Below are 24,903 nucleotides of genomic sequence, written 5' to 3' on the forward strand. Positions count from 1 at the left end.
ATTTATTTGGGGAAAGGTCAAAGTACATAAAAATGCTCATCAATGAAAAAAAACCAACTATGGAAAATGTCAGGTTTCCCAGGTGGCGCTAGTGGTAAAGAACTTGTGTGCCAATGCAGAAGACCCGATCCCTGGGTCGGGAAGATCCCCTGGAGGAGGAAAACGGCAACCCACTCCAGTATTCTTGCCTGGAGGATCCTATGGACAGAGGAGCCTGGCAGGCTACAGTCCACAGGGCTGCAAAGAGTCAGACACGATGAGGCAACTTAGCAAACACATGGAAAGAGTCATCTGAAGAGACAGTCATCAAATGATTTACAACAGCAATACAAGAAATGGATTAAAATGTAAATAAACTGTTCAAGGAACCAGATGGACTACTAGGCAGTCAGCAAAATTATGATTAATTGAACTCAGAATAAATGCTTATACTGTATTATTCTTTAATGATAGGGCTATATATATTACAACAACCTAAAAAAATGCTTATGCTACATTATTACTGAACAAACCAAGAAACATATAACAGGCATACTAAGAAAGTTATGCTAAAAAACGCATACATTAAAATTTATATCAAGTAGAGCAATTTGGTCACACCAAATCAGTGACTGCAATGGGCAGTGCTATTAGTTTGTTTTTTTCCCCTTTCTCTATCTCATATTTTCTATCGTATAACTCTGTAACTTTTATCATTAAAACCACCTATACAGCAGGAAAAAAATTAGTCTATGCATCTTCTCATTTTTTGGTATATTAACAGTGTTCAAAAAGTATGAAGATAATTCCTTAGTGAAAGTGAAAGTCGCTCAGTCCTGTCTGACTCTTTGTGACCCCATGGACTATACATTTGATGGAAATCTCCAGGCCAGAATACTTGAGTGGGTAGGCGTTCACTTCTGCAGGGGATCTTCCCAACCCACAGATCGAACCCAGGTCTCCTGCATTGCAGGCAGATTCTTTACCAGCTGAGCCACCAGAGAAGCCCCAGAATACTGGAGTGGGTAGCCTATCCCTTCTCCAAGGGGATCTTCCCGACCCAGGAATTGAACCAGGGTCTTCTGCATTACAGGCGGAGTCTACCAGCTGAGCTACCAGGGAATCCCTTAATTCCTTAAGTACAGGGCAATCTACACAAAGATGGCAAAGGCTTTCACCAGTAGGTGTCACTGTAACTAAGCGACAGATGTTTTAAAAGCCCACCCTCCAAGGACAGAGGTTTAAGAAGAAACAAAGATGGCCATGGATGTGCAGTATATGCACAAATTTGAAATGCAACCATTTAAAAAACTATCATTCAGATGGCTTTCCACCAACCATCATGATTCCAAAGCTACAGATTTCCCTATTTTTCATCTCCAAGAAAACCAAGGATTTGAAATCTGATTATTAGTAAAATAGTGAAGTTCTTGTAAATTCCAAGACTTTCATCTACTTCCCATCTCTGTCAACATCATTCCATAGTGAAAACTGTTTTTCACGACAAAGAAATGAACAAGAATTGTCTTACCTTTCCTCCCAGCTCTCACCATACTGATATCCTGGGAAAGGGGATTCACTTTAACATCCCTCCCAAACTAACTATAATTACCTATTATTATTCAGATTGTTATGATTAAAAATTCATTTAGGGAATTTCCTGGTGGTCCAGCGGCTAAGACTCTGAGTTCCCAATGCAGGGGGCCCAGGTTCCATTCCTGGTCAGGGAACTAGATCCATACGCTGTATCTAAGAGTTTGCATACCTCAACCAACAGTCTGAATACCACAACTAAAGATCCTGCATGCCTCAACGAATATGGAAGACCAAAAATTCCAAGTGCTGCAACAAAGACTTGCCGTAGCCAAGTAAACAAATTTAAAAATAAAATGAAATTCATTCAAATATATATTAATATATACCAGAGGAAAGCTGTGGAGGAGGAACACAAAGGTTAAGAGAACCAAGTTGGGAATTCCCTGGAGATCAGGGGTTAGGACTCTGTACTCTCACTGCTCAGGGCCCATGTTCACTCCTTGGTCAAAGAACTGCAAGCAGTGCGGCACGGTGGAAAAAAGTTAACACACACTTTAGATGAACTGACGGTCCAGTGGTTAAGACCCCACACTTCCAATGCAGGCGGCACAGGTTTGATCCCTGGTCAGGGAACCAAGATCCCACATACCAGGCAGCAGAGTCAAAAAAAAAGACCAAAACAGATAAAAACAGATAAACATTAATTCTAACTGTTAATATTCAACAACTGACATTTTAAATTACTGAGAGCCTCTGATGATTAAAATTAATAAGGGCCATTACATGCACTGTACATGGTACAACTGGACAAACCTAGGTATGACTCCTGGTTTCATCACTTTCTGTCAAGGAACTTCTCTGAGCCTTCACTGGCAAAAAGGATACTGAGATAACTACTGACATTACCTAGTACTGTTCCTGGCACTTAGGAGGTGCTCAACAAATCACTATATAGTAAGAAAATGAAAGAAAGGTTAAATGTGAATTTTAATGTTGTCTTCCTCCCATCTATACATGTACCCTTACTATCCACAGTATGTTCTTTTGAATTTATGTAAGGGAGTTATAACATCAAGTTCAATCATTGTTTAAAATAGCAACAATAAAATACTATAAAGCCAAGAATAAAATGCATAATACTAATCTAACATTTTGTTTCTACTCACTGGATTTACCACTGAAAAAGGATAATCATATTGAAGTCTTCAAATTATATATAATTCATTAATTACGATTAAAACTCACTTGGGGTTGATTAGTAATGCAAAAATAACTGTTCTGAATGCAGTGTAGTTTTGAAAAGAAAAGTGTGGATAAAATTTCATGTTTTCAGAAAATTTCCTAGACAAAATATAGCCAGGAAATGCTGCGTGACAATAAAAGCATGAAAGAATGCTGAAGCAAAGCAGAGATATACACAGTAGAGAGAAGTATCTCATACTCAAATATCCTAGAGGCTCTCAGTAACAGGACCAAATTAATTTCTCTAGTGGGTCCCGAAGAAAAATTAATAATAGTAGCTATCTACCAAGATCCCCTGGAGGAGGAAATGGCAACCCACTCCGGTATTCTTGCCTGGGAAATCATGGACACAGAAGCCTGGCGGGCTGCAGTTCACAGGGTCACAAAAGAGTGGGACACAACGTAGCAACTAAACCACCACCACCATGTTCTAATAAAATTCCTTTTTTTAAGCTTTTTATTTTATACCGGAGTATAGTTGATTAACAGTGTTTTGACAGTTTCAGGTGTACACCAAAGTGATACAGTTTATATCTACATGTATCTATTCTTTTTCAAATTCTTCTCCCATTTAGGCTGTTACATAATATTGAGCAGAGTTCCCTATGCTATAGAGTAGGTCCTTGTTGGTTATTTATCTTTTTTTTTTTTTTTTTGGCCATGCCACATGACATGTGGGAACTTAGTTCCCTGACCAGGGACTGAACTCACAGCCTCCACAGTGGAAACGCAGTCTTAACCACTGGACCACCAAGGATGTCCTTGGTTATCTATTTTTAAATACAGCAATGGGGGATTTCCGTGGTGGCGTGGTGGATAAGAACCCGCCTGCCAATGAAGGGGACATGGGTTTGATCCCTGGTACGGGAAGATTCCACACGCTGCAGAGCAACTAGGCCATGTGCCACAACTACTGAGCTCACGCTCTAGGGCCCACAGGCCACAGCTGCTGAAGCCCACACGCGGCAACTACCGACTCCCATGTGCCCAGAGCCTGCACTCTGCAATGGGAGACACCACAATGAGAAGCTTGTGCACCACAACTAGAGAGTAGCACCCGTTCTTAGCAACTGGAGAAAAGCCCACACGCAGGCAATGAAGACCCAGCACAAGCAAACATAACAAACAAATTATAAAATAAATAAATACAGCAGTGTGTTCACATCAATCCCGAACTACCCACAATCCCTTCCCCCCCTTCTCCCCTGTGAATAAGATTCTTAAAAATACAAGCAGAATAGTAATAATAAAGTACTATTAACAGTGGTGGTCATTTAGTCACTTTAGTCGTGTCTGACTCTCTGCGACCCCATGGACTGTAGCCCACCAGGCTCCTCTGTCCACGGAATTCTCCAGGCAAGAAAACTGGAGTGGGCTGCCGTTTCCTTCTCCAAAAAAGGGGATGAATATGTCAAAAATTCTACCATCCCAACAAATCATTATCTTTTTCCATCTTCCCCTCAACTACTACTTATCTGCACAAATAAGCTTTACATGTAATCATAATACAGTAGCTTTAAGCATAAAAATCTGAACCGATATTAAGAAGTAACTCTTTAGAGGACTCCTGGCGGTCCAGTGATTAAGATGCTGCACTTCCAAGGCAGGGGGGTGCGGGCTGGATCCCTGGTCGGGGAACTAATATTGTACACGCTACATGGCACAGCCACACACACAAAAAGTAACTCCAGATCCATACTATCCTGAGATGCCTGAAGTGAACATGTAAATAGGCACTTACATGTTAGGTACCTTTTAATGATAGGGCTAAGTTTATGCATGAGTAATGCCCACAGTATAATTATGTAATATGATGTAGTACAGCTGATATTTTAACACTCCCCCACCATAAACTGCAAGGTAACTTTTAATATAACTAAATTTCCCTTCGTCTTAATTTGTCCAGATTACTAGATAAATACTAAAAGCAGAAAACTCTCATTTACACCTAGTGTTATAGGAACACATCACAGCTTTAAACTGTCAATGACAGTATGAGAAAAGGAAAAAAGACAGAAAAGCTACTCCATGAAAATATACAGATGCTCATTTATGCATCTATGTACTCCTTTTCCTAAATGGTTTCCTTCAACTTTTGCTTACTATGGCAATGAATAATTTAGATGTATGCATTTTATTCAATATATTTTGAGCTTTCTGTTCTCTGTTCTTTTAATATTGATTATATAATGAACCAATCAGCAAACATACTCCTAAGGAATATTCTTATTCTAAGAAAATGACTTAAAATAAGAAAGCTATGCTCTATTATATTCTATATTAAAAATACAGAAATTACTTGAGTACTTAATATGACAAAAGAGAAATAAGCTGTGGCAAACAACTTGATAAAATATTACACAGTAATTTAAAATCACTCCTCTGGAAGTGAAATATATAACAAGGATCCCTACTATTGTGATTGTTATTTAAAAAGAATGAAATGAGGTATAAATATTAGCAAGGAGTAGGTAAAATTATTTGTAGTTGACATGACAATATACCTGGAAAATCACTAAAAATTACTGAAAGACTGCAACGTAGCCATTATAAAATAAACACACATAAACCAGTATTATTGGCTGAATAATGCTTCATCAAATGGATAGACTACTTTTGCTTACCCACTGGACATTTAGGTTGTTTCCACCTTTCAGCTATCATGAACAGTGCTGCTATTTCTGTGTGGATGTGTGTTTTCATACATTTCTGTGTTAATTTATGTTTTCATTTCTCTTAGAAATAAACCTAGGAATAGAATCACTCACTTAATAAAATTTTAATCTAAAAAGTATAAACAGTGATGTTCATCACAGCATTACTTGTAACAATGAAATTTTAGGGTGGAAAAAAAGTACATCAGTAGAGTTAAGCATATCCTAGTACTAACATCGGAGAAGGCAATGGCACCCCACTCCAGTACTCTTGCCTGGAAAATCCCATGGACAGAGGAGCCTGGTAGGCTGCAGTCCATGGGGTCGCGAAGAGTCCGACACGATGGAACGACTTCACTTTCACTTTTCACTTTCATGCACTGGAGAAGGAAATGGCAACCCACTCCAGTGTTCTTGCCTGGAGAATCCCAGGGACAGGGGAGCCTGGTGGGCTGCCGTCTATGGGGTCGCACAGAGTCGGACATGACTGATGCGACTTAGCAGCAGCAGCAGCAGCAGCTGCAGTACTAACATACCATGAAATTTCCATACCATCATTTAAAATGATGATGATGTTTATTATTTATGAAAAATGTATATGATATACTGTTCAGTAAAAATAATATTATGAAGCACTATAAAGAGTATAATACTATTTTAGTATTAATAAAATATATAGACTTCTTTGTAAATTGTACACAAAGGTACAAAAACATGGCTGGAAGGATGATCACCAAAATTTCAACAACGATTATCTTTGAATAGTTAAAGTTCAATTAATTTTTACTATATTTTCAGAATTATTTTTATTGTTTAATGTTTTTACCAATACCACTTAACCAAGTTATTTAAAAATATATTTAGGGAGTTTCCTGGTGGCCTAGTGGTTAAGATTCCAAGCTTTCACGGCCTTGGCCTGGATTCAGTTTCTGGTTGGGGAACTAAGATCACACAAACTGAGCAGCATGGCCAAAAAAAATTTGATTAATTTATTAAAAATATTTTTTCCTATCATCAAAGGTAATGCTCAAAATCCTTCAAGCTAGGCTTCAACAGTAAGCGAGCTGAGAACTTCCAGATGTACAAACTGGATTCAGAAGAGCCAGAGGAATCAGAGATCAAACTGCCAACATTTGCTGGATCATAGCGGGGAAGGAAATGGCAACCCACTCCAGTGTCCTTGCCTGGAGAATCCCAGGGACAGGGGAGCCTGGTGGGCTGCCGTCTATGGGGTTGCACAGAGTCGGACACGACTGAAGCGACTTAGCAGCAGCAACAGCTGGATCATAGAGAAAGCAAAGGAATTCCAGAAAAACACCTACTTCTGCTTCATTGACTACACGAATGAAGTCATGTGGATCACAAAAAACTTCGGGAAACTCTTTAAAAAAAGATGGGAATACCAGACCACCTTACCAGTTAGAACTGGACATGGAACAATGGACTGGTTCAAAATCTGGAAAGAGTACATCAATACTGTATATTGTCACCCAGCTTATTTTATTTAACTTCAATGTAGAGTATATCATGCAAAATGCCAGGCTGGATGAATCACAAGGTGGAATCAAGATTGCCAGGAGAAATATCAACAACCTTAGACATGTAGATGATACCATTCTAATGGTAGAAAAGGAACTAAAGAGCCTCTTGATAAGGGTGAAAGAAGAGTGAAAAGGCTGGCTTAAACTTCAACATTCAAAACACTAAGATATGGCATCTGGTCCCATCATTTCATGGCAAACAGAAGGGGAAAACAAGGAAACAGTGACAGATTTTTTTTCCCTTGGGCTCCAAAATCACTATGGATGGTGACTGCAGCCATAAAATTAAAAGATGCTTGCTTCTTACAAGGAAAGCTATGACAAACCTAGACAGTTTATTACAAAGCAGAGACATCACTTTGCTGACAAAGCTATGTATAGTCAAAAGCCATGGTTTTTCCAGCAGTCACGTTTGGATGTGAGAGTTGGACCATGAAGAAGGCTGAGGACCAGGACCAAAGAATTGATGCTTTTGAACTGTGGTGCTGGAGAAGACTCTTCAGAGTCCCTTGGACTGCAAGGAGATCCAACCAGTCCATCCTAAAGGAAATCAACTCTGAATATTCACTGGAAGGACTGACGCTAAAGCTCCAATACTTTGGCCAACTGACGTGAAGAGCCAACTCACTGGAAAAGACTGATGCAGAGAAAGACTGAGGGCAGGAGAAGGGGTGACAGAGAATGAGATGGTCGGACACCAGCATCACCCACTCAATGGACGTGAGTTTGAGCACACTCCAGGAGTAAGTGAAGGACAGGGAAGCTCGGCATGCTGCATGCAGTCCATGGAGTTGCAAAGAGTCGGACATGACTAAATGAATGAACAAGTTTTCTAATTTTAGCTCTAGAGAGCTCTATTAAGTAAATGCTTTGAATTTTTCCATTTTCCATACTGAACTGTAATTTACCTAGCAGTCCTTTGTGAGCAACCAGTGTTTTCCCTTTAGATAAGTTATTCTGTATCCATAGGTTTGTGCTACCAAACATGCTCTGTATTAAGAAAAACAGAGGTGGTTCCTGCCCTGTTCCTGTAGGCATTTAAGATCTAAAACACTGACATACCTAAAACTGTACAAAAAACAGCTACCAAATGTCTCAGGTCTCTGTATGTACTACAGATATCTACATTAAGAATCTACATTACCACAAAGAACTGAGAAGAATATAATCATCATCCTTGCTCTGTAGATGAACAGAAGTCAAGAAGTTCCAAAATCACTAACTTAAGTTGGTTCAGCCCTAACCAGTTTCTCAATTTTCTACTCTGCTTTTGCAACAGAAGATTGAAACAAGTGAGTTTACACACACTATCAAAACAATCATTAATTGATAAAACCACACAGTTTAGCAGCAATTTTTTATAATCTTAAGAGGGCAGACAAATTTTGTGAGTTTTAATATTTGTAATAAATCATTTTGTGAACTGGGATGGGGTAAAAAAAAAAAATTCACTGTATTATCCTTCAAACCTGCCTAGATGTCCTAAATCATTTCACAGTCATTTTTGAACGGGTGCGCTTTTTTGGGGTGAGGGGGTGAGATAGGTGAGACAGGAATTAGCTGAGAGTAAAAAAGAAAGTAAAACAGTGATTTAGTAAAACCAAGTTCTAGAAAGGTAAAAGGAAAAAATAAAACTGTCTTAACGTGTAGAAAACCAAACAACTCAAGAACACAGGGACAGAAAAATAACTCATTGAAACAAAAATTAAGAAACCTAATTATCATTAGATGGAGAGTCAACAAAGTGTTCATCAAGAATGTTCTTCTAGCAAACAGTCTGTACCAAGGTTATAACTGAGCCAACAAGAGATAAAGAAACAGAAAATTTATGGGTAATCCAACTGCTGTTTTTACCAGAATGGTTTATGAAAGAACAAAGCATACTGGCTGGAGTTTATTCCCTTTGGCAGTTATTATAGTTTAATGACTACACCAATGGGCAAGAAATATAATGGGCAAGAAAGAACGCAAAGATCTTAGACACAACTTTAAAGAGCAGCCTTCAGCTAAGTAATCAAAATCCTACTTTTAACTGAATGGGAGGACATAACTTCTATTGAGATATGGGCACTAATGTGTGTTGAGGATCAACATTATGTTATCTGCTGCTGCTAAGTCGCCTCAGTCGTGTCTGACTCTGTGCAACCCCATAGACGGCAGCCCACCAGGCTCCGCCATCCCTGAGATTCTCCAGGCAAGAACACTGGAGTGGGTTGCCATTTCCTTCTCCAATGCATGAAAATGAAAAGTGAAAGTGAGGTCGCTCAGTCGTGTCCGACTCTTCACGAACCCATGGACTGTAGCCTACCACGCTTTTCCGTCCATGGGATTTTCCAGGCAAGAGTACTGGAGTGAGATGCCATCGCCTTCTCCATTATGTTATCTACCTCATTTAATCCTAGTAATTCCATGGGGGTATCATACTAACCCTCTAGTATAAAGGAGAGGATGAAGAACTTCCCCTAAGTCATGTAGCCAGTTAAGCAGCAAAGCTATGATTTATCTGGATCCTAGTATGTCATTCCCCTGTCCATACTAAGTATCTCCCTCAGGACACACTTTTTCTTTCACAAAGGATTTTCAATTACTGCTAGTTTCAGAACTGGACTTATTTCATCCAGCTAAACTGTTTCACCTTATACAACACAGGATGTGAGATGTGTTCATCTTCAAAAACAATATTTCAAACAAAACCCCACTGTATTTTGGCTCTAAGATCCCACTTATAGTCCGTCATCTATTTCTCATCCAAAATAGTACTAACTAAACAGAACAACTTTCCAACAACTGTTCCCAATCTCTCAATAATTTTGTGGATTTTTATATTGTACTTTCAAAGAGTCATTTCATTTTCCCTCCTAACAGCATCATAACAACAACAAAAAAAGAGTTCTCTTGAGCAAGCACCTGAGTTTGTTCATAGTACCATGTCTCACAGGAGGTTGGGAATAGAAATAGGGATAGTGGGGAGGGGATATAAGAAAACAGGAGACAGGACACAATATGACTCATTCATAAACACACCTATTCATGTGCAGCGGTAGGTTTCATCACCAACTTCCATTTCAGGTTTCAGAATGCAACTGCAAGGGCCGGATGGTGCTGTTTGAACCAGAACTAGAAAAAGCCTCTAAACCTGACTGCTGAAACAGAAGCTTATGCTTTCCAAACATAACCTTTAATTGGGTTGGCCAAAGTTTGTTAGGTTCTTCCATCACATCTTATGGAAAAACCCGAACAAACTTTTTGGTCAACCCCAAATTTTGGTTTCCTCTACGTACAGTACTATAGAGCATACTGAGCACAATGCCAAGTATGTCCAAACAATCTTTACAGTGGCCCTGGGATGTCTTCCTTTTATGAGCGGGTTTTCAGATGATGCAAAATTAGTAATCCTTCAGTGACACTGTTATCAAGAGAATCATTCTGGACAAAGTTATCTATAATACTGAGGTTTTATGGGGCTTAAAAAAAAGTCTGCTATAAGTTTGATGCTTAGCTTTTTGGAAATGGACAAATCTCTTGGCTGATACCACTTTTATTTAATATTATTTTTAAGAACATTTATTTGGCTGTGCTGAGTCTTAGTTATGGCACATGGGATCTTTAGCTGCAGCATGTGGGATCTAGTTCCCAACCACAAATTGAACTTGGGCTCCCTGTCCTGGGAGTGTAGAGTACTAACCTCTGGACCACCAGGGAAGTCCCAGTACCACTTTTATTTATTTAATAAATATTTACTTATTTATCATAGCACAGGCTCGAGGGCAAGTGGGCTTCAGCAGTTGTGGCACATGGGCTCAGCAGCTGTGGCTCCTGGGCTCTAGAGCACAGGCTCAGTAGTTGTGGCGCATGAGCTTAGCATGTGGGATCCCCTCTGGATCAAGGACGGAAGCCATGTCCACTACACTGGCAGGTGGATTCTTTACCACTGAGCCACCAGGGAAGCCCCAGGACCACTTTAAACAGCATCAAATTCCTTTGCAAAGTAATGATTAAAACCAAACAGTCCATGGAGTAATAATTTTCAGTACTAAGAAAGTAGTACTGGAAATGAAGGTGCCTATTTCATATAATCTCTATTGCATGTGCCTATTTCTTAAAAGTTTAAATAAATGCCTAGTTCTTAAATTTTAATGGTAAGACACATCTAGATAATGTAATAGAATAATATTTTATAATACCTCCATCCTGGTTATTCTAATAAAATTTTAAGACTTAAGTTAATTAGTCATCATGATGTTTTCAGGAGTAAATCAAAGACCTATTAGTAATTAAAGTCTGGATGCATCTGAATTTCACATTTCAGTTAAAAATAATACAATGTGATCATATGTTAGTGCTTTTATTAAGATAGCTCTGATCGGGTATTTGACTAAAAGATTAATTACCACTGCACCAAGATACCTGGCCATGCTACAATTTCCTAAACCTCTATATGAGCTAGAGGAGGATATCCAATATGGGATAAAAGGACAATTTGTCATTTTCTGGGGCTCAGAGGGGTCAATGAATCAATTCCAAAAAGGGAAATGCTTGCCAGCAACAAGCCATCTTTGTTTTCTGCAGTCATTTGTATATAGGGAATCAAAATAAGAAGGTAAGCAATTACCAGTTACCTAAGCATGATTTATCTTTAAAAGTACGCTTGGGACTTCCCAAGAGGTCCAGAAGTTAAGACTCTCTGCTTCCACTGAAGAGGGCCCAGGTTCAATCCCTGGTCAGGGAACCAGATCCCATGTGCTGCAACTAGGAGCTCACATACTATAACTAAAGATATCACGCGCTCCAATGAAGACCTGGAATAGCCAAATAAATAACTATTAATAGATAAATAAGTGACTTTTTTAAAAAAGGAAGGAAATCCTGTCACATGCTGCAATATGGTTGAGCTCAGAAGACATTATGCTAAATGAAATAAGCTTGTTGCAAAAAGACAAATACTGTATGATTCCACTTGTATGGTATACCTAAAGTAATCAAATTCACTGAAATACAAAGTAGAATAATGACTGCAAAGGTCTGGGAAAGAGGGGAAATACAGATCTTAAGAGGTATAGACTGTGTTTCAATTTTGTAAGATGAAAAAGTTTTGGAGATCTGTTGCATAACAACATGAATGTACCTAACACTACTGACCTGTTCACTTAAAAAGGGTTAAGATGGTAAATTTTATGTTACATGGTTTTTTTCCTAAAAATAATTACTTAGGGACTTCCCTGGTGGTCCAGTGGTTAAGAATCTGCCTTCCAACTCAAGGACAACAGATGTGATCCCTGGTTGGGGAACTAAGATCCCACATGCCACGGAGCAATGATCCCGAGCACTGCAATGACAGGGCCCATCTGCCACATCTACTGAGCCCACGCACCACAATTATAGAGTCTGTGCGCCTCAACGAAAGATCCCACATGACTCAACTAAGATCTGATGTAGACAAATAAATAAGAAAAAAAAAATCAGTTAAAAAAAAGGCAAACTATATTGCCTTGCATATTCTTTCATTTTAAACAATTTTCCCTTAAAACTACATAAATGCCAGGGATTTAACAGTGACCAAAGAAAAATATCATTAAGTACATCACAAAATTTATACAAATCTCTTCCCTCTTGCCATGGATCTGCTTTTATAAACTTGAGCCAAAATTATAGGTAAAAACAGTTTAAGTATTTAAAGGGCATGGCAACATTTTTAATTAAAAATTAATAACCTGACAATACATGACACAGTACAAGAAGACTAATTTAAATCCAAAATACTGTGGGGCCTATTATCTCATTTACTTTGCTGTAACTCTCATGATTAGTTGTGGAAACTGTATATATGGTTATTTGTTCAGTCATATCCAACTCTTTGTGATCCCAACGACTGCAGCCCACCAGCCTCCTCTGTCAGGCAAGAATACTGGAGTGGGTCGCCACTCCAGTGGGATCCCCTGCTTCTCCAGGGGATCTTCCCAACCCAGGGATTAAACCCAGGTCTCCCACATTGCAGGTGGATTCTGAACTGGTCCCCCTTAAAATGCATTAAGTGTAGGTAACTATAGCACAATAGCAACTGGAGCTCCAAGAAGGCAAGAGACAATATCATCTGTTCAATGAATTCCAAGAGCCTAACACATTTGATATACAATAAATGCTCAATAAATTTCATTAAACTTGTCTATGAACGAAGCATCAAAGTTAGAACCCACTTCCACTTAACACTTTTGCATCTAATTCTTAAGCCTTGTAGGGAGCAGTTACATTACTAAGTATACTGGTGTTAGTTAAATGCCTATGTAAGTTAACTGAACCATGAGTATTACTGCATTTCTTAACAGCATTTAAGAATAAATAAGGAGGCCATTCAAAACGTAATAATGCCAACAGATAATCCTTTAAAAGAATACCAAAAGAAAAAAATTTCTTGACAATATAAAAAATTTTCAAATAGTTTTCAGAGTTACAGGCTTTTTACCTTCTTTAAGACAAATGGGATGAATAAAGATTCAAAAAAAAAGAAAACAAGTGGCCTGTATACATTTAAAGTACATTTTTCTTCACAAATGCAAGAAACTGCCAAAGAATCCTAAGCAGATTACTTTCAGATGTATCACCAGTAACTGTAAGAAATATTATGCATTGTCTGTCTAGGGCCTGGACAAAATCAGGCCCTATACAGTTTCTCCAAGGTTTTTTTTAGGACTTCGCTGGTGGTCCAGTAGTTAAGAATCCGCCTGCCAACCCAGGGGACATGGGTTCAATCTCTTGGGGAACTAGATCCCACATGCTGAAGGGCAACTAAGACCATGCACCACAACTATTGAGCCCCCAAACCCTAGAGCACAGGCTCCGCAACAAGAGAAGCCACCACAATAACTTGCACACAGCAACCTGAGTAGCCCCACTTGCCGCAACTAGAGAAACCCCATGCACAGCAACCAGCACAGCTAAAAATACATACTTTAAAAAAAAAAAAAGGTTGTTAAACCATATCCCCTAGTACATCAAGAGATATACATATACTATTTAATCAGAAATATGGGAGTAGAAGGAAGGCACTGAAAGGAAATTTTCAGAATAAAATGGAAAATAGTAGGGACAATAAGGAGAAAGTTTGCTATAAAAACGTCTCAAATCCATCAAGGAAAAAATTAGGTACAATCAGGGAAACATATCACATCTTCCTAGTAAGGGGAAAAAAAAAGGAGGGTTGGGTAATGTGCTGTGCTGTGCTTAGTCGCTCAGTCATGTTCAACTCCGTGACCCAATGGACTGTAGGCTGCCGGGATCCTCTGTCCATGGAGATTCTTCAGGCAAAAATACTGGAATGGGTTGCCATGCCCTCCTCCAGGGGATCTTCCCAACTCAGTGATCGAACGCAGGGTTCCCCCACTGCAGGCATATTCTTTACTGAGCCACCAGAATAACACTCTCACGCCAATATAACAGCGGACCTTCATGCTTTCAAAAAACTGATTATGAAAATCTCTGACTTCTCTTTTACCATCTTGCTCCTTCCTTCCTTAATGTACTCATATCATTGATTATTTACATAACATTTAATTACAGATTAAATAAATTCAAATTAATAGATCTGGTTGTAACAATTCTGATCCATAACAAGGTTTATAAAAAGGCTGTTGATTTAACCATGCTTTTTGCTTCTTTTTTTTTAATTTTTTGTCTTAAGTTACAATTTAACTCTTCAAAATAACTGAATTGGGTCAAAAAACAAATCGATGTTTCTACAAGAGAGTAGTAGTGTGGTGGAAATGATATTGATCTGAAGTCAAAAGATCTGTCACTGTAAATTTTGTCAATGACCTCTGACAAGTTACTGAATCTTTCTACACCTTAGGTTTCAAAAGAAGAGTATGGGAGGGGATGAGGGTTTCCAACTCCAGCAATCTTCAGTTTAACTGCTATTAACATGGAGAGTCTGGTTTAATTACAACATGTTTGCAAAGAGCTATAACTTCTAAGCAATCCAAACAGTGTCAAGTTAATGAAGAACACATGGAATAATCTGAAAAGCTCCATCTCAATAGCATTTTACCTTATCTGGATTACTTGCAGCAGACATTTGATTTACTATGAACACCATTAAATTTTTTTTTCTCAGAAATGTAGATTTGTTTGCTTTGCTTTTTTTTTGGTTTGGCTGAACCTTGAAGCATGACCAGTGATTGAACACAAGCCCACAGCAGTGAAGGCCCTGAGTACTAACCACTGGACCTCCAGGGAATTCCTGGACATGTAGATTTTTAACTGATTCTCTCGTCTCATAAAGGGCACATCTTTGTCTTGACCTGGGTATTTTATATTTTAACCCCTTCTTCAAAATTGTTAAATTATTATTTATTTTGTACATGTTAAATTATTAATTTTGTATACAGGTATAGGGTGAAAAAGATTCAGAATAAATCAGATAGGTATACCCAAACTTGTCAAACAAGTAATATTGCCAGAGCTTAAAAAACACTGGAACGGAAGTACAAATTCAAATTATAGTCCAGATTTGCAACCAATTCTGAAGGAAAAAACTTTCTTCAGAAACTTTTTCAGGGTCTTCTAAAAGGACCAATTCTTAAAACCTAGCATGGCATTAACAATGTAGTCACAGTATGGACATGTACCTTTTAAATAATGCTGCAGATCTAGTATAATAATGTTAAATGTTAGGGATAATACTATTCTGACATCAGTTCAGTTCAGTCACTCAGTCGTGTCCGACTCTTTGCGACCCCATGAATTGCAGCACGCCAGGCTTCCCTGTCCATCACCAACTCCCAGAGTTCACTTAAACTCACATCCATCAAGTCGGTGATGCCATCCAGCCATCTCATCCTGTGTCATCCCCTTCTCCTCCTGCCCCAATCCCTCCCAGCATCAGTCTTTTCCAGTGAGTCAACTCTTTGCATGAGGTGGCCAAAGTACTGGAGTTTCAGCTTTAGCATCATTCCTTCCAAAGAAATCCCAGGGCTGATCTCCTTCAGAATGGACTGGTTGGGTCTCCCTGCAGTCCATGGGACTCTCAAGAGTCTTCTCCAACACCACAGTTCAAAAGCATCAATTCTTCGGCGCTCAGATTTCTTCACAGTTCAACTCTCACATCCATACAGGAGACAGGGATCAAGACCATCCCCATGGAAAAGAAATGCAAAAAGGCAAAATGGCTGTCTGGGGAGGCCTTACAAATAGCTGCGAAAAGAAGAGAAGCAAAAAGCAAAGAAGAAAAGGAAAGATATAAGCATCTGAATGCAGAGTTCCAAAGAACAGCAAGAAGAGATAAGAAAGTCTTCTTCAGCGATCAATGCAAAGACATAGAGGAAAACAACAGAATGAAAAAAGACTAGAGATCTCTTCAAGAATATCAGAGATACCAAGGGAACATTTCATGCAAAGATGGGCTCGATAAAGGACAGAAATGGTATGGACCTAACAGAAGCAGAAGATATTAAGAGGTGGCAGGAATACACAGAAGAACTGTACAAAAAAGATCTTCACGACCCAGATAATCACGATGGTGTGATCACTCACCTAGAGCCAGACATCCTGGAATGTGAAGTCAAGTGGGCCTTAGAAAGCATCACTACGAACAAAGCTAGTGGAGGTGATGGAATTCCAGTGGAGCTATTTCAAATCCTGAAAGATGATGCTGTGAAAGTGCTGCACTCAATATGCCAGCAAATTTGTAAAACTCAGCAGTGGCCACAGGACTGGAAGAGGTCAGTCTTCATTCCAATCCCAAAGAAAGGCAATGCCAAAGAATGCTCAAACTACCGCACAACTGCACTCATCTCACACGCTAGCAAAGTAATGCTCAAAATTCTCCAAGCCAGGCTTCAGCAATACGTGGAACCATGAACTTCCAGATGTTCAAGTTGGTTTTAGGAAAGGCAGAGGAACCAGAGATCAAATTGCCAACATCTGCTGGATCATCAAAAAAGCAAGAGAGTTCCAGAAAAACACCTATTTCTGCTTTATTGACTATGCCAAAGCCTCTGACTGTGTGGACCACAATAAACTGTGGAAAATTCTGAAAGAGATGGGAATACCGGACCACCTGACTTGCCTCTTGAGAAACCTGTATGCAGGTCAGGAAGCAACAGTTAGAACTGGACATGGAACAACAGACTGGTTCCAAATAGGAAAAGGAGTACGTCAAGGCTGTATATTGTCACCCTGCTTATTTTGACATACCTTCCACAAGAAATATGAAAAATACACTTGTTTTTCAATTAAACGGCAAACTGAAAAATTTCAACTAATTATTATCTATTAATGTTTACCCAATCAGTAACTTACAGAACGTTATGTAATACAGCTTTTCTACAGGTGTTCCTCTTACATTTAAAATATTTTCAAGGAGGGACAACAAAACAATTAGAACCAAGAAATGAGCAGAACTACATTTTTAGTGCCAACATTTATATGCTACTTTACAATGTAGAATAAAGAGAAAGGGAGATCTGAGAACAGAACCGATACTAAATTTTTCCAAAACACTAGGCACCCTTGTGCTCTTGTTATTTAATTAAGAACTAAAAGGACCACATTACACAATGCAATGATATTTAACAATGACGTCATTGACAGAAAGCCACTGGAATAAATAAATAGGAACAAATGAAAAACTCTCAAGACTGTCTTCTCAGTCTTTCCAAATCAATCAAGGCACCTAGATTTTAAAGATCTTTTCTACTTACACTGAACTCATTTAAATTACACTTATAAAATCACACTAAAGAAAGCAAATGATGCTGAAACATTTGATGTTATAGTCAATAGAAGTATATTACTTTAAAATAGAAAATTCTCTTATATGACCCTTTGCACTAGAATGATAATTCTGGACACATTTAAACCAACTAAACCTACTTAACACTTATGTTCAAATGAACTAGTCTAAAATACAACTCTGTTAACAAAATAGGTCTCAGCAATCTGACCCCAAGTTTAGCAACACTGTTGGCAAACCAACTCTGGTATCACATTCAACTGAACTTCTAAGAGGAGACATTTTCCTGACCCCAATAAAACTAAGCAGATGTGAAATTTTTATTTTTAGTGTCTGAAATTTGCTTCATGAGTCAATTATAGCTATCAAGGAAATATGTTTTATTCTCTTGCCAAAGCCCAGTCCCGCACTCTTTGTTAGGCAGAACTCCCACGAAGTCATCCAAACTAAGTCTTTCAAAACTGGCCCCTCCTCAACCTTGGGGAAGAGTTTTTTGAACTTAGCCAGGGCTGAGAAAAAAGTCTGAAGCTTGAAGCTTAAAAAAAAAAAAAAAAAAAAAACCCAGAACCGAGATCAGAGCGTATAACTACCAAATGAGAGGAAAAGAGTGTTGATAAAAGAATAAAGCGGACAGGGTGTTAGTTTTTTAAAAAAGGAAAAGCTGCTCACTTAAAAAATAACAACAAAAACTAAGAGCCAATAGATCATTCCACATTACCGGGTGGTCCCTACTTCACTATCACCCACCAGTGGCAGAACTGTGAAAAACAGGAATACAGAGATGGGTGCCTGATTTGGGGTCTAAGTTTGTGCCTTTGCCTGTATATTTAAGCAAACAAATAAATATAATAAAAGTCAACAAGAGAACTTAGAAAAGTTTTAAAAGATGACTTTTAAAAATAATAAATGTGGAAATTCCCTGGCCGTCCAGTGGCTGGGACTCTTCAATTTCACTGCTAGAGGGGGGAGGTGGGGGTGTAAGGGTTCAACCCCTATTTAGGGAACTAGGATCCTACAAGAAGCCATGTGGTAGGGCCAAAAAAAAAAAGACTAAATCTATTAAGTGACACAGAAGCTGCAGTCTTCCACAACCATTTAAAAATAATGGCTCCCTTTGCAGAATGCTATCTACTTACCTATCTTACAACATGAGTTCATATTAATCGCTCTTTCCACTACATCATACTGCCAAGAGGCTGAATTTTTCTAATAAAATAACTATATACCAGAAAAAGGGGTAAAATGAGAGACTTTGTAGCAGCCAGGCAACAGCTAAAGAGCACTAAGCCTCCAGGAAATGACTGCATTATCTTTCATTAAGGCTGAAGTCAGATCAATTGAAGGGGAAAAAATGTTGCACAACTATGACTAACCAGAAAGGAGGAAACACATATCTTCAAAACCACTATTAACAAAGCAATCTCAACTCTCACAAAATGGCCTTTCAGAGCTTCATTCTCTTCTTAGTGAATGTCAAGCTGCTACTTTCTTATAGAAAGGCATGCGTTTTCTAGAGCTCAGAGACCATCAGTAACAGCTAGGAAGGTAGCCCTATCCTATGACAAAGTAAATGGCAGACTTCCCCAGACCATGATTTAGCAATGAAAGTGTCTCATAACTGTTCCTTGGAGCTCAAGTTATCAACCGTTTACACATTGCAAGGATCCAAATTAATACTATCTGCAACAATCTCAATAACTTAAGACCAAAGAGAAAACAAACACACAAACGTAAGTCACCCAGAAAGTGTCTAATTTTCGAAGTTGTTAGGTTCAGTTTTTATAAACTTTTCCTATTTCTACTCACATAATTTTTAGTCTATAAACACTTGCCAGCTCTCTAGCCTTAAATTTCAAACTAACAAAAGATATATTTTCCAAAAGATTTTTAACAATTTAAAGCATGTCCCAAGTTGAAACATGACATCTCTTGTCCCAAGTTAAAATTAATAGGTAATGGATGCGCCAGACTAGAACTAACAGCGAGTAGTCTCATAACATACGTGCTTCCCAGTATCTCAAAGTCCTTATCGGGAAAATAAGGCAGGAGTATGAGATGATTCCTAAGGTCTCTTTCAGCTCTAACCTTCTATTTTAAAAATTCCAATTCACTAACAAAATTTCTGTCTGTTAAGGCTCAAAATGTAGTAATTTTAATCATACAAGATTGTAAGAAAGCAGTGAACTTGAGCAGACCTCCCACCACAGATTTTCCTAAGCTGCAGGAGGCAGGAAATATGGTTGCCTATTCGTTACCCTCTCTTACATAAGAACCAATCTAAACAGAATGAGAACTCTATAATAAAAGTAAACAATTAACAAATCCACAGATACACCAACAGAAGTAGAAGTTCAGTGGTATTAAACTACTTCTCATCATAATTTCTATATATCATGCCAGAATATAAAGATACATATGTATCCTAATGTGCTTCATTAAAGATTAGTTCTATCACCATGAAATTTAAAATGATAAACTCTAAATAAATTCTCACCGTTTTAAATAGAGGTTTTAAATTTCAAATTAACCAATACTAGTAAAATACAGTTCAAAATAAATGACTGAATAGTAGTGTCAACTGATTCAACATACATTCCAATATATACATCTCCTTCCTTGACAATTCTCTTTCCCCCTCAAAGTTCTTACTTCTAATTCCTCTCAATTCCATCTCCCCACTCCACTCTGTGCCCCACTTCTGTTCTCTTCTACCTTTCAACCATACACTAGTTTCAAAGCAGTCTAGAAAGTGGCTCTCTAATCTAGAAAGTATTAGAATCACTACCTAGGAGGCTTAAGAAACAAAACAAAAGAAAATCACCTAGGAAGCTTATTAAAAATACACATTAATACTTTCAAGCTAAGTAGGAGTTGAAAAAATTAAACCTCAAAGGGTAGCTCTACTGGTTAACTAAAAGATTAACCAGGGAACTTTGTTGAAGTCCTTTGGAATCCATCAGTTTTCCCCTGCTTACAGTTTGTGAGAAATATCTGATGATTTAATAACTACCCTACAGATAAGTTTATAATCCATTCCTATCAGCAGAGAAGAACCCTCAAACCAAATAAAGCCCTCAAGGTAAGAATATTTTATATTTTTAAAAGGTTGCAGAAACAAAAAAGTACACATAACTGAGAACTTATGTGGCCCACAAGGCCTAAAATATTTACTATCTGGCCCTTTAAAGAAAAAGTTTGCCCACTCTTGTACTGTAGTACCAGGCACTGAAAGTACAGAGACCCCAAGGACACTGCCCAGAAATGCTCCTTTCTGGACAGATTAACTGAAGAGGAAAAAGTTCTTATTAAGTCAGCTCCAAATGACTTAGAATCATTGCTATCTCTAAATGACTTGCCCTCAGAAGCACTGCCCTCAAAAGATTCTACTCCCTCTTCTTTAGACTCAATGGTTTCAGCTGAGATGCTAAGTAGCTCTAGAGATAAATGCACAAGATTTCAAGTCTTACCTGAGGCATTTGCTATCGCCAAGGGCAGGCTTGGAAGCTGGTGGACCTGGATTCCTGAAGCACCCAATGCACTGAGGTTAATGGTCTGGAGGCCAGGCATGGAGGAGAGCTGAGCAGCATTCACAGTGACTGTGCCGGCAGGGATGGAGGCAGCTGAGGCAATAGGTGTAAGGGTGGTATTGCTGCTGCTGGTCTGCCCCAAAGAAACACCCTGCATTGGGGCCAAGGTGATTGTCTGGGCTTGTGGGTTCTGAACTTGGAGGTTCTGCAGCTGAAGAGTCTGCCAGCTGACCTGTCCATTGGGCCCCACTGTTGGTGTCCGGATGATGATGGGGCCAGAGTTTGGAACAGCCTGAAGCTGAAGGTTCTGGAGGGTTTCCTGGGAGATAGCTTGAGTTGTAAAGGTCTGCCCTGACAATGGGGCGGCTTGGAGGGCCTGAAGAGCCTGTCCCCCTTGAACCAGCTGAGGCTGGATGAGAATTTGTTGTTGCTGCTGTGTCTGCTGGTTTTGCTCTCCCTCTTTTTGTTGACTTGCTTGCAGTGAACCTCCAGATGTCTGGTTCTGCTGGATGTTCAGAGTATCAGATCCCTGTAGCCCGCTGACCCTCTGGGGTGTCTGGCTCTGAGAGTTGGTCCCTGCTGATCCGCTGGTGGTGAAGTTCATAATTCCCATGTTGCTGGTGGTAGTAGTTGTTGAGTAGCTATTGGCATTGGTGAAAAAGGAGCTGGAACTGGCTTGTGAAGATACCAAACTGGCAGAACTGATGGCAGTCCCTGAGGTGACAGGCTGTGAGCCACTCTCCTGGGACCCAGAGCTGCTGATCGTGACTGCTTGAGAGCTAGGAGTCAAGGTAGCTGCAGAAACGCTGTTGACAGGCAGCAAGGTGATATTCCCATTCAGGGCCACTGGTACATTGGTCACATACTGAGTCTGTCCTGAGAGTACATTATTAGCCAGGCCTTGAAGGGGGACAGCCTGCTGGAGTAGGTTTGGCATAGCAGCAATGATGTTGCCTCCACTTCCTCGATTTGTGATGATCTGTTGGTTTGCACCTGGTATGATCTGTATCTGACCTGAACCATCCTGCTGCACTTGGGCCCCAGTGGCAGCAAACTGCAGCTGTTGCCCATCAACGGTCTGGAACTGTGGGATTACTTGATACTGAATATTAGGCATCACTCCAGGTAGTCCTGTTAGGACTTGCTGGTTCTGAAGGTTGGAAGTGGCAGCCACAACATACTGCCCACCGGAGACCGTGCGATTCTTTGAAGACTCACTGCCATTGTTGCCGTTGGTACTGCTGCCACTCTGTTCCTTCGAGGTAGGGGTAGCCCCAGAGGAGGAAGAGATGATCTGCCAGCCATTGGCACCCTGGGAAAGTTGTGTGGCTGTGAGGTCAAGCTCACCTGTGCCCCCTGACTGGCTTGGGCCCTGGGAGTTGTTGCTGTTTTCATTGGGTGACTCAATTCTGCTGCAAGTTGCTGCCAGCAGAGCCAAAGGGGATGGCTGGGATTCCTGGCCAGAAATAAGGGAGAGGAAAGGAGTTACTTTAGTGATACCCATTTGCCAGACCAGGGGGCAGTGTAACAGTGCAAAAGGGGAAAAAAAAGAAAAACCCAACCAAACAAAAAGTTGGATCTATCTATACTGTTGAAACTCTCATTTAGGGGGATCTCCAAGTCACTTGTCTCTGTGCTTACTTCCCTATCTATAAAATGGTTTAGCCCTTCCCCAAAATTTTTTCTGTAAAAAGACAGTCATCTACAGTCATCTAAGGATATTCACAGCCTCTCAGCACCTTCCCCATTCTGTCAGGATCATCACTTACCTGCCCTCCTCCTCCGCTGCTGCTGCTACTGCCTGCGCTGCTGCTTCGAGCCTGAGAAAAGGCACCACTACCATTTCCATTGCCCCCGTTATTGCCACCAACTCCTTTTTCAATCTTCACCACTGCTGTCATTTCATCCATGGAGTGATCTTGGTCTAGAAATAATTTTTAAATAACTTAAAATTGGATAAAGCAAACTTAAAAAGTGAGAAAGGATAAAAGAAGCTGTAATGAAACAAATGACTAACAGGAAGGTGAAAGGCACCAGTATTAAAAAAAGGATTCGGGGAGAAGGAACAGTTGCAGACCAGTAGAGTGTGATCTAGGCTCAGTGATGCCAAAACTGGACCTCAATTCTCCCTTGCACAAAATTAAACTCAGAAAACATTGAAAAGGTGCTTTTGGTACAGGAAATACGAGGGTCGGCGGGCATGTTGAAAAAGTAACCTAGGGGGGAAAAAAGGATAGATAAGGCATAAAACATGTGGGTGGATGGAAAGTTTGCTAAAAACTAGGGTCAAAGGAAATGGAGAAAGAGAAAAACTCAAGTGTAAAAAGTAACAAGAGGAAAGGAGGAGAAAGGGGAAAAGAACAGATAAAAAGTTTGGGTGGGGAAACATTTATAAATACTAATAAGGGGCTAAAGAGGTCCAGGGGTTAGAAATCAAGCGATTCGGGGCGGCTAGAGGGCGGGCCCTAGAGGGAAAGGGCGGTTTCGGGGTGTGGGGCGTGGAAAGGGCGGGACGGTAGGGGGGAGGGGTAATTTACGGGGGGAGGGGTAATCTACGGCAGGGGGGGAAGGGAGGAGGGCCTTGGGGCCGGCCGCGACCAGAGGGCGGACCAGGGAGGCGGTTGGCCCGGGCGGGGCCTGCTCTGCTCGGGCCGCCCCCGCGGCTCCAGCCCCCGGCAGGAGGAGCCTCAGGCGGGCAGCCGAGTAGTGGGGGGTAAGGCCCGTCCCCCGTGGCCGGGGCGGGCAGGGGGCGGGCGAGGCCACAATGCCCCCTCCCCCGGGGCGGGTGGCCCATCCCCCTCCTCCTCCTCGGAGGCCCCGCCACTGCCCCTTCTCCCTCCCTTCCCTCCGCCCCGGGCGGGACCAAGGCCGCCGCCGCCGCCTCCCGCCCGCCCCCCCTCACGGCGGGGACCGCCCGGTCAGCCCTCGCGCGCGCCCCCTCACTCCCCTCCCACCCCTAAGCTTGGAGTGGACTCATCCTTACCGCTCATGGTAGCAGCTGAGGGACGAGCTCAAGGGGGTCCTGTCCGGGGGGGTTGGGGGGGGCCAGGAAAAACGCGGACGCTGACGAGGCAAGCGAACCCGGACCGGACAGGGAGGGGGGGGTAAGGAGGAGGGAGCAGCGCGCCACAAGCCCGGCCTAGGCCCCGCCTCTTTACTGCTGCCCCGCCCAATGAGGGAGGGAGAAAGGAGGGACTTGCAGAAGAAAGACGGGAAGATTGCCCAATGCCAAGGCTCGCTTGCTCTCTAAGGCGTGTAAGACAAAGTTGCGTGCGTGGTGTCCGCCCCAAAAGATCGGCCTCTCAGTTTTAGAGGCCAATGAAAGAGGCAGGAAGTGAAGGTAGGCAGGAACTAAAGATGATGGGCTTGGGGAAGAAGCCAGTCAACTGCCAGGCGGGCTCCGTGAGTAGGAGGGATTGGAAGAGCTTTCATTGGAATGACAGAACAACAACCAACCAGAAGCTTGGACGTGCCTGGGCAAAGTCCTAGTGGGAGGAGGTAAGAAGTAGACAGGAATGGGATAGGATGAAGCAGATCAAAACCAATCAGAAATCAGGCGGGCAGCCAGGAAAGTTATGATTGGATTAACACTGAAAAGAGACGCGATAGGACGCAAATTGACGTGTATAAAAGCCAATCCAACGCCGCCTGAGCTCTGAGGGCAAGAACCTGGAGTGGGCAGAGGAGAATTGGCCTCT

At 40.8% G+C, this 24,903-nt stretch overlaps 1 protein-coding gene across 3 annotated transcripts in view; it reads right to left on the reverse strand.

Annotated features, from left to right (window-relative positions):
* The window catches only part of SP1 (Sp1 transcription factor), a 37,888-nt gene extending 13,603 nt beyond the window's left edge, over positions 1 to 24,285 (reverse strand). The window contains exons 1-3 of one of the 3 annotated variants that reach the window (XM_018047545.1): positions 24,189 to 24,285; positions 22,975 to 23,129; positions 21,146 to 22,517 (exon numbers count right to left, since the gene is read on the reverse strand). In XM_018047545.1, the coding sequence (XP_017903034.1) occupies positions 21,146 to 22,517; positions 22,975 to 23,129; positions 24,189 to 24,195 (1,534 nt within the window). In that variant the 5' untranslated portion in view covers positions 24,196 to 24,285. 3 annotated transcript variants of the gene reach the window in all.

Source organism: Capra hircus, chromosome 5 (genome assembly GCF_001704415.2).
Source record: "Capra hircus breed San Clemente chromosome 5, ASM170441v1, whole genome shotgun sequence".
Classification (NCBI taxonomy): Eukaryota; Metazoa; Chordata; class Mammalia; order Artiodactyla; family Bovidae; genus Capra; species Capra hircus.